At 39.4% G+C, this 11,104-nt stretch overlaps 1 protein-coding gene across 1 annotated transcript; it reads right to left on the bottom strand.

Annotated features, from left to right (window-relative positions):
* Positions 1-443: 443 nt before the first annotated feature.
* On the bottom strand, positions 444-10,672 carry LOC148902541 (dolichyl-diphosphooligosaccharide--protein glycosyltransferase subunit MAGT1-like). Its single transcript, XM_088991176.1, has 10 exons — positions 10,537-10,672; positions 8,860-9,029; positions 7,798-7,915; positions 6,379-6,519; positions 4,692-4,832; positions 3,610-3,699; positions 3,453-3,516; positions 2,321-2,395; positions 808-898; positions 444-739 (listed from the first exon to the last, which is right to left on the bottom strand). The coding sequence occupies exons 1-10, from the start codon at positions 10,615-10,617 to the stop codon at positions 724-726; spliced, it is 987 nt and encodes a 328-aa protein (XP_088847302.1). The 5' UTR covers positions 10,618-10,672; the 3' UTR covers positions 444-723.
* Positions 10,673-11,104: the final 432 nt, after the last annotated feature.

Genomic DNA, 11,104 nt, shown 5'->3' with positions numbered 1-11,104 from the left:
TATCATAATTTTTGGCAGATCTTCACGAGTAGGGTACCATTGGAAAATTTTTGGAATTCATTTATAAGCACCTTTCAAAACTCTCAAGGTCACTTTACAGTCACAGGATATGTTTTTTTTCTGTGGGTGAGCAGGGGCAGCCACATGCGCCAGCGTTCACTCAACCCGGAAGTAACTCAGATAGATAGGAAGCTAACTAGCTAGCTAATAGATAGCCATTGATAGCGAGATAGTTAATAGATAGCCGGCTAGCTAGCAAGTCAGCTAATAGATAGCTATTAGATAGCCACTAGATAGCTAGTCAAATAGCCAACTAGATACCTAATAGCTAGCTAGATAGCTAGCCAGATTCAGATTATATAATCATCATTGCTTCTTAACATTGGTTTTGAACAGAGAAGCAAAAGTTGATTTATGTGAACAATTTACCATGACAAAAAAACGTTTTTTTTTGTAAACCTCATTTATTTCTGTTGTTATTCAGACAGTATGCTTTGTACCCTGATGTTATCACATATACAACTTCTCATTTTCAATATCAGGAAGTTGGAAAATGAGCCATAAAAATCTTAGAACGCACAAACATCTTTGGCTCAACAGATCAGAGGAGGATTCAGGGCTTACAGTAATGACCACTGTCACATTTCTTCCACACACAAAAAAAAACATAGAAAATGGAGGCACTTTGGCTACTTAAGGCCAGGAAGCGAATGTCGTTCAGTCTTAACCCATCAGAAAGCTGTCAAAGAAGTAAAGACATTTTTAATACACTGGCTAAGAAGGATCATTCTCACGCCAACTTCCTACCTGTATGGATAGCCGTGATACTTGGCCCTGAAAATAGACAGGAGCCAGCTGAAGAAAAGCACCACCAGAGCAATACCTGCAACACACATAACTGGCACATGCACAAGCGCAAAATCAGTGAAACATGCTTAAAGGACAACCGACGTCTCCGGACATGTTGTGTCCATAATTTGTAAAATGGCGACAAATGACTTCTACTGAGCGTATTTTAATAAGATTCCACCGCATATCGCTATATTTTACGTTTTAAGACTAGCGCTGAATATTCCGGAAGTCTTGTTTTTGAGTTGGTGACGAGTCCGTACGTGACGTCACTGAAGGAGCGCCCCTGACCGAAAAAAAGGACACATTGTAGCAGTCCTTCCATCACGTCAATGCATTTTGCTGTACAGTGAGACCTCAACTTACAAACACCTCAACTTACAAACTTTTTGTCTTACAAACGTCAAATTTATGAAAATTAAACCTTATAATAAGCACTATTTTCATAATACACACCCACCACGGCTGACGGAGTGATCTTCGGCGGAATCACACGACCGAACAGCACCAGAGGTTAAGTTACCAACAGTCCTTATGGAAGGTGACTCTCCTTCCATAAGCCATCAACGACCATCAAAAAAGTCAATAAAACTTTATTTTACAGCACAGTTTATTTATTTAATTACAGTCGTCATGTAATGCGCCTCTCTTTCCAAACAGCAATTCCCTTTGACCTTCGACCTCCAACGCCATTCCATCAAGCCATAAATGACCATCACAAATGTAAATAAAGTGACTTAATGATACAATGCAGTGTATTTCTTTCATTGCAATACAATAGCACATTTATTATACATAGAATAAGGTATGTTGCGTGTAGTTTTAAGGCTTATTTAGTTGAAAAGTATATTTTATGGAAACCCGGGAGCGGATTATTCCCATTTTAATGGTTTCCTATGGGAAATTTGTTTTTGAGATACACACTTTTCGCCTTACACTCTGTCTGGGAACCAATTAAGTTTGTAAGTTGAGGTCTCACTGTACTTGTTTTGGTCTGAAAACATCGTGTAGGATCAAAAAGAGGCAGAAGAGGGCGACAAAGCTCCATATAAGGAATTAATCAGCCTGCGGAAACGGGCTGATTCATTAAATGAAAATAGTATCGTAATAAGCAGTACTATCAATATAACCGATATCGATATAACGAGACTTTACTGTATAGCGTCGTACTACAGTAGGTGTGAATTTATTTGATGACTGTTAGAGCGTCTGTTTTCTACTTCCTCGTTCGATGTTTGACTTCAACATACATTCCATACAAAATATAGCACTGAAGCAACTTACGACCAAATTCACCTTACGAACAACCGCTCGGAACATTCGTAAGCGACTGTATGAGATCTATATCTAAAGAATATAGAAATCAGGAAGGGGTTAAATTCTATTTCACCGCTATGTATTTCAAGGCTCAAACGACTTCTATTCAAGCTAGATAACCGTTGTATGGAGTCAACAAAAAACATGTACGTACTCTTCCTTTTTCCAATGTCCACATCAGCGGTAGCGGCCTCACACAACAGCACTATTCCCATGGTAACAGCAGCATCTGACAGAAGGTGGAGGTCAAGGTTTAGCCACTTGAATGCACGCTCAGTCAACCCGGAAGTCACACGAGCTAGCTAGCTAGCTAGCTAGCTAACTGAACAAAATGCATAGTGTAACATTTAGCTCATTTAGTTATATATAAAGTTGACTGTTATTGTCTACGAAATTGACGATTATTATAGTAGCCATCACTGTACAGTTCATTGCTAACAAGCTACTAGCTAGCCTGACCTTTTTGATAGCACTAGTTTTTATTGAGCAGCCAAATACAGGACGCAGTCTAACACCATGTAATATCACATTCGTAACTTAACACATTCACTGCCAGACGATGTGCAAAAATATGTTCACTCCAGTGCCAGGGTTTTTGTCATTTTCACTCAAATTCCAGGACTCACAAAATATTGAGTTTTAGGACTACATCAACATTCACTACAGCGCCAGCATTCACACAGACCGGAAATAACTCAAATAGAAAGAAAGATAGCTAGCCAGCTAATAGATAGCGATCGAGAGAGCTAGCTAGGTATATACTATGTATAATAGATCGTGAATAGATAGCTACATAGCTAACAGATGACTAAAAGATGCTAAAGTGAACCAAAAAGTATACTATCATGCAATTTTGGGGGAGATATTGATATTATAATAATATATAACGTTTTTTGTAATCAGTAAAATTATGGTAACATTGTATCACTTTTTCATTTGATAAAAAAAAACATAAATAACGCGATGGTGAATCGTTGTGTGTTGCACCAAGACTACTATTTGATACTAGTTGACACAAATTCCCAGCAGACAAATCAGCCAATGGAGCTTGGGCGCCATTTTGTGCATTTTCTGGAACGCTACATTGCTGTCATTGACGGCTCATTTTAGCACACTCATTTTTATTAGTGTTTTGCATTTGACTAAAAATATCAGCCTGCGCGTTTTGGGTATTTTAGATGCTACAAAACGTTTTTCTGATGTCAGTTAGGAAACAAAAAATAATGCCGGTTGTCCTTTAAAGACCGTTTTAAACATTAAAGAAGAAGAGAACGGCTGAAGGATACTGAAGAGTAGGACGATATGCGTCTCAGCCACAAACTGGGCTTGACTGCTGCCGTGGATGTAACTCTGAAAGTGAAAAAATGGCTATATTTGATAAGGAAGTGACTGATCTGAACAAATCATTCATCATTAATATGAGACAATTTGCCGCTATCTTACGATCTGGCCAGTGTTCGGGTTCTTGTGTGCATATGGAGGTCCTCTGATGTGGTTCCACATCTGGCCGGAGGTCATGATCAGGACAAAACACTGAAATTCAGAATACAGTGATACATCAGCTTACAAACTTAATTGGTTCCCAGAAAGTGTGTTTAAGGCGAAAAGTGCGTCTTCGAAACATTAATTTCCCATAGCAAACCATTAAAAATGAGAATAATCCGTTTCCAGGTGCCCATAAAACATAATTTTCGACTAAATAATCCTTAAAACTACACACAATATACCTTCTTATATGTATAAGAAATGTGCTCTTGTATTGTAATTAAAGAAATAAACTGTACTATGTAAAAAAGTCATTTTATTTACCTTTGTGATGGTCGTTGATGTCGTTGCCTCTTGATGATATCTGAGTGAAGTTGCCGTGCTTTCTCGGCGTTAATACCCTCACTCACACTGTCCCCTGCTAGCTTCTTTTCGTTAATCCAAATCAACAGAAGTTTTTCAACCTCTTCTATTGCCTGAGACCGTTGCTTAGACAACACACCCTTAGCCACATGTAGCAATGGCTGACTTAGCATACTGTTACTGGGACGCTAAGTCACACAAACGCACACCCCGTTTGTGTTTTTCAATCATCTTCTTCTACTCGACCGTCATTTTCTTTTGTGTCTTCTTTGGCGTAACACTAGCCTGTGGTGGGGTCTTTTTCGGTCACATAATAGCAAAAGTATCCACTGCATAACAAACCACGTCTGCACTGAGTGCACTCAAAGAAAGTGGGTGTGGAAAAGTAGTCCGGCTGCCACCGTGGCGCTGTTCGGCCATGTGGTTTGATGTTTTTTTCCGCCGAAAACTAGTCCGCCGGCCATTGTGGCGCTTCGTGTGTTTCCCGAAAACTAGTTCATATGCCAAGATTGTATTCTCGCGAATTTAATGTTCGGAAGGCGAAAAGTTCGTTAGCTAAAGCGTCCGTAAACTGCGGTATCACTGTATATATTTTTTTTTTTCGTGTGAACAGTAGTCAGCAGATTACTTGAATATCCCCCAAAATCCATCACACATCTATCTACATTCAAATTTACCAGTGCAGAGAAGGCCCAAACGTTGTTGTTAAAGAGAAACTCCAAATTGTTCCTTCGTAAGTAGGCTAGTCCGCCAATAACAGCAAGGAGAAAACCGAGCAGGAGAGGCCCGGCATAGTTTGGAGGACGAATGACTCGAATCTAAAAAAAAAAAAAATGGAAAAAAGATTTTAAAAAATTCATGAGCTATGACAAGAACATGGAAAAACATGGAACTACAGTGAAGTCTCGTTATATCGATATCGGTTATTTTGATAGTACTGCTTATTACGATACTATTTTCATTTCCCGGCAAATTTCTAGTCTTTTATGTATAATTACAGTAAAGTCTCGTTATATCGATATCGGATATATCGATAGTCCTGGTTATATCGATACTATTTCTATGCACGCACGGAGAAAATTACATGCAAACAGGGTCGGATATATCGATAGTCCCGGTTATATCGATATTTTTTCGGACTCCCTTGAATATCGATATAACGAGACTTTACTGTAGTTCCAATTAGTACGATACCTGGTTATTACGATAATCCGGTTACTATGGTGCCCTTTTTCATCTCCCGCCAGCCATTTTGCTCTGCTTATATCGATACAAAAGCAGCTTAAAGGACAACCGACGTCTCCGGACAAGTTGTGTCCATAATTTGTAAAATGTCTTCAAATGATTTCTACTGAGCATATTTTACAAAGATTCCAACGCATATAGCTATAGTTTACGTTTTAAAACTAGTGCTGAATATTCCGGAAGTCTTGTTTTTGAGTTGGTGACGAGTCCGTACGTGACATAACTGAATGAACGCCCCTGACCGAAAAAAAGGACACATTGAAGCAGTCCTTCCATCACGTCAATGCTTGTTTGGTCTGAAAACCTCGTGTTGCGCCAGAAGAGGGTGTCCAAGCTCCATATAAGGAATTAATCAGCCTGTGGAAACGGGCTGATTCATGAAATGAAAATAGTATCGTAATAAGCAGTACTATCAATATAACCGATATCGATATAACGAGACTTTACTGTATAGCGTCGTACTACAGTAGGTGTGAATTTATTTGATGACTGTTAGAGCATCTGTGTTTTCTACTTCCTCGTTCAGTGTTTGACTTCAACATACATTCCATACAAAATATAGCACTGAAGCAACTTACGACCAAATTCACCTTACGAACAACCGCTCGGAACATTCGTAAGCGACTGTATGAGATAAATATCTAAAGAATACAGAAATCAGGAAGGGGGTAAATTCTTCTATCAGCCTGTGGAAACGCAATACACTGTCATGTCTACAAGAGACAAAAAACAAAAAACTACAAAAAACAAAAAAAAGTGACGTCGGTTGTCCTTTAAATGACGGTTTTATTTAATGCATACGTTTATTTTTCACTTCAATACAGTACAAAAGCATGCTAGATACGCAATCCACGACCTCAAGGAGAAAATTACATGCCCTATCAAAGATCCCCCATTTATTGCCCACTTTTATTGCAGTTTGGCGCAGTATCGGATATATCGATAGTCCCGGTTATATCGATATTTTTTCCGACTCCCGAGAATATCGATATAACGAGACTTTACTGTATGTCCAGTTCAATATCGGCGTTGTTATTTATTTTTTTTTCTTCACAGCCAATAAACATTGAGATGGTTAGCATCGCGCAAAAGTCTCAACGTGAAGGTTGCTCCACATACCTGCACGCCGGTCCGGTCCGCCACCCACCTCGCGAGTTGCTCAGCTGCAAAGCCTTTGACCTGAAGTTCGTAGTTATCAGATTTACGGGGCTTCCCTTTGGCGGGGAAATGGAGAAATGTCGGCGCGGAATTCATATTAAGCTGCAACAAAAACACGCAAATTGACGTTATATTCAACATCAGGACTGATTTCGTCGCAGTTGTTGGCCTTTTAGTGGGTTCAGGGGCTCTGGTAACAAGCAAATACATCACATGACCAACTCCGAAAACAGGTGAGCCATGATTGGTCGTTACCTGACCACTGAGGAACTGCAACGTTTATTTATTTATTTTTTTTAATCAAAATTTATCAGAATATGTGTTTGGACTAATTCAGCTGCATCAAACATCTTTTTTTTTTGCCTCCGCTTCACCTTTTTTTGTGCGGGTGAGCAGCGGCAGCCAAACGCGCCAGCATTCGCTCAATCCGGAATTAACACGAGCTAGCTAGCTAACTGTACAAAAAGCATAGTGTAACATTTAGCTCATTTAGTTATGTATAAAGTTGACTGTTATTGTCTACGAAATTGATTATTATTATAGTAGCCATCACTGTACAGTTTATTGCTAACTAGCTATAAGCTAGCCTGACCTTTTTGACAGCACTAGTTTTTATTGAGCACCCAAATAGAGTACAAAGTCTAACACGATGTAATATCACATTCGTAACTTAACTCATTGACTGTCAGACGATGTGAAAAAATGTGGCCACTCCATTGCCAGGGTTTTTGTCATTTTCACTCAAATTCCAGGACCCACAAAATATTGAGTTTTATGTTGTAGCTTAATAAATCATTCTGCACGGACCTCTGTCTCTGTTGTGTTGCTGGCTGGAGCGGTGGCAGCCGTAGAATAATATATTTTTAAAAAAAAAAACGGTCTGGCGGTCGTGGTTGTAAGTACGGGTGGTCGTAACTAGCGCCGGTCGTAAATCGGATGTTACCTGTATACTAAATATTTAGTGACTTTATCGATGAAAAGATTTCTCTGGCCGTCATCTGTACTTCTTTTGAAGGTATCGGACGTTTCGCTTCTCAACCAAAGAGCTTCGTCAGCGAACTAAAGCTGTGTTGGTTTCACTCCTCATCTAAAGAGCTTCGTCAGAGAACTAAAGTTGTGCTGGTAGTTCACTGACAAAGCTCTTCGGATGAGGAGCGAACCGTCCGATACATTCAAAGAAGTACAGATGACGGCTGAAGAAACCTTTTCATCGATGGACCACTCCTGTACGACTGAGAGCTTACACAGAAGTATTTAGTGACTTTGGGTTTTGTTGACAATCAGGTAAATCAGGAAAGTAGACTGCTACATAGAGCCAAATTACTGAGTAATTATGGCTGCGAGCAGTGTCGTTCACGGCTTCTCAAACTCTCATCTCACCATTTGGAAGACATCTGATCCTTCATCAAAATCCACAGATGCGAAGAAGACCTTGTTTGTGAAAGCGGAGGAATAGCGCCAGGAGTTAGCCAGCACTTGAAATTCTTCATCGGCTTGTCTGAAATTAAAATACGCGTTTAAAGGACAACCGACGTCACTTTTTTTGTTTTTTAACTGACACCAGAAAAACGTTTTATAGCATCTAAAATAGCCAAAACACGCAGGATGATAGTTTTAGTCAAATGCAAAACACCAATAAAATTGCGAATTGGGCATTTTCAGAAAGTCCCGCCCCCAGTTTGTGACGTCACGCCAAGATGTCTTGCATTGCTTGAGAATCAAAACAATGGCTTCAGATTCTGAGAATATGCTTTCTTGTTCCTCATCCAGTTATGAATATGATTCAAATAGTTCTGAAGAGGAAAGCATACATGTTTGCAATCGATTAAAGCATTTATTTATTCCATGCCATTTTGAGGCAACAATGGGGAGAAACGATCACCAGAAAAGAGGCACAAAATGGCGACCTCCTGTGGCCACCTCCGTTTCCACAGGCTGATAAATTCCTTATATGGAGCTTAGACACCCTCTTCTGGTGGCTTTTGGGTTCAACACAAGGTTTTCAGACCGAACAATACAGCAAAATACATTGACGTGATGGAAGGACTGCGACAATGTGTCTTTTTTTCGGTCAGGGGCGTTCCTTTAGTGACGTCACATACGGACTTCGTCACCAACTCAAAAACAAGACTTCCGGAATATTCAGCGCGAGTCTTAAAAGGTAAAATATAGCGATATGCGCTGGAATCTTTTTAAAATACGCTCAGTAGAAGTCATTTGAAGCCATTTGACAAATTATGGACGCAACTTGTCCGGAGACGTCGGTTGTCCTTTAAATTCCGTCCATCTTCTGTAGTTTGTGAGCTAAAGTATCACTGTAGTGGATTTTTCTGCTACACTCATATTTCACAAACGTAATCTCGATTAAATTTCAATTTCTTGATGCAGGTGCAATAAACATATTAAAAAAGACACTTTATGTATATGTCGCCGAGCCCATACCTGCAGACGCCACACTGCCTGTGGCTTTGCAACGCTGTAAACATGATGATGACGGAGTAGTTTCTGGGCGGAGCCTTTACAAAGCGCCGAAATTTATCACCGTTCATTCGAATGATGGACCGCTTGGAGGTCCATTCCATCATCTGCGTCACTTTCTCAGAAAGGAGAGTCTACACAGAACACAGAAGACACTTTTATTCATTTTAACAATTGGAGACACCGGTAAAAGCTAATTGGCTGGTTTTGTATTTCATTTAGAGTTAAGAACATGAAATATAAAATATATCAGATCAGTAGGACACAGTATGGTATTGAGTGAAATAGGGAAGTGTGATAAATGTATTGTATTTGGTGTCCTTTGATATGTGACAGTGACAATTTAATACTTTATGACATAGTGTGGTGGAATGTGATCCGTATTAATTAGCCTTAAAGGACAACCGACGTCACTTTTTTGTTTCTTAACTGACACCAGAAAAACGTTTTATAGCATCCAAAATACCCAAAACACACAGTATGATATTTTTAGTCAAATGCAAAACACCAATAAAAATGACTTCAAGTGTCCAAAATTGAGCTGCCAATTGGGCATTTTCAGAAAGTCCCGCCCCCTTGTTCGTGACGTCACGCCAGGATGTCTTCGCCTTGCTCTAGAATCAAAACAATGGCTTCAGATTCGGAGAAGATGCTTTCTTGTTACTCATCCAGTTATGAATATGATTCAAATAGTTCTGAAGAGGAAAGCATACATGCTTGCAATCGATTAAAGAAGTCCTTCCGTATCAATTTGATTCGTTTGGACTCCAATGTAGCGCCCAGGACATGCACAAGATGGCGCACAAGCTCCGTTGGAAATGGGCTGATTTGTTCGCTGGGAATTTGTGTCAACTTACACCTTCTTTATGCGCGTTATCGCAATTTGCTGTGACACACAATGATTCACCATCGCATTATTTATATAGTTTTCCTTCTAATTTCACAAACACGTGTTTTCAGACGAAAAAAAAGTACCTAAAATGCATTGTGTGTCGCTTTCTGGGTCAGGTGCGTTCCGTCCGTGACGTCACTTAGGGCATTGTCATCAACTCGAAAACTAGACTTTATGAATATTCAGTGCGAGTCTTAAAACGTAAAATATAGCTACATGCAGTGGAATCTTTGTAAAATGCGCTCAGTAGAAGTCATTTGAAGTCATTTTACAATGGACGCAACTTGTCGGAGGCGTCAGTTGTCCTTTAATTCAAAGACAGTTCAGAAAACCTTCATTGTCTCACATTAGAGAAATTCCAAATTTTTCAATGGAAATATTTCCATGCACAAAATACATTTAAAAGCGAACTGTATGCAGCAGATCTTATATCTTATCATTGAATGATAAGATATGAATGATAAGATATGTGCAACTGCATATATACAGAAAATACATTCTGACGTGTCAAACTATCTTTCGTTACACAGTACATACAAACGGCAAAATAATAAGTTAGTGTATTTAGTTATTTGGGAAAGGAGTTTCTTGTCAACACAAATAATCCGCACGTTAACTGTTGTCTGGTGACAGTTAGCCTCTTTGCTAAATACAGGAAGCATGCCAGTAAAGTCAGAAATCACGTGAAGCCGTCTCATATATCGTCTGAATATGTCACAATCTGAGCTGATAAGGACAAAGGACAATACCTCTTTTTTCTTCTGTGCGTTAATGGAGTCATGGTAGAATATGAAAAGGATAAGCAACGAAAATAAAACTTTTCCACACATTTCGTTGAACGGCAAGGATCGGGTCTCTTGTCAACTTTCTATTGGTCCTACTACTTCTTCAGCGATTCTGTTTCTTCTTCTATGGTGGTCAATGGGGGTTGGTTGAGATGGACCTCATGCCAGCGCCCTCATGCCACTAAGAAAACTGTGGTCCGACATGGCGGCCATGATGGAAGGGGCGACTGTTCCTTTAAAGACAATGATTAGCCATTGATATTAAATCATAACTTGCTAATTTCTCAACCAATTCTTAAGCGATTGTCTTTTTTAATACCAAAACGTGAGCAAATTATTCCTTATGTTTTCAAATTTGAAGTAAAAAATAATGACTGCTATTGTGGTATTGTGTATCAGAATTAGAATCAGAAAAACCTTTATTCGTCCCACAATGGGGAAATTTGCAGTCCACAGCAGCAATTTCAAAGGGGATGGGTTGTAGCAACCATCATGGAATTTCACAAGTTTGATTTACTTTTGTGGGACGAAA

This window comes from Hippocampus bargibanti, linkage group LG02, assembly GCF_051943395.1.
Source record: "Hippocampus bargibanti isolate YZ-2025 linkage group LG02, ASM5194339v1, whole genome shotgun sequence".
Classification (NCBI taxonomy): Eukaryota; Metazoa; Chordata; class Actinopteri; order Syngnathiformes; family Syngnathidae; genus Hippocampus; species Hippocampus bargibanti.
This window is presented reverse-complemented; position numbering and strand designations above follow the sequence as displayed.

Coding starts and splice junctions, on each gene's coding strand:
- LOC148902541 (XM_088991176.1), bottom strand. CDS start 10,617: ATGTGTGGAAAAGTTTTATTTTCGTTGCTTATCCTTTTCATATTCTAC. Junction 9,030..10,536: donor ACGCACAGAAGAAAAAAGAG/GTATTGTCCTTT, acceptor TGTTCTGTGTAG/ACTCTCCTTTCTGAGAAAGT. Junction 4,833..6,378: donor CGGACCGGACCGGCGTGCAG/GTATGTGGAGCA, acceptor TTTTTTTTTTAG/ATTCGAGTCATTCGTCCTCC.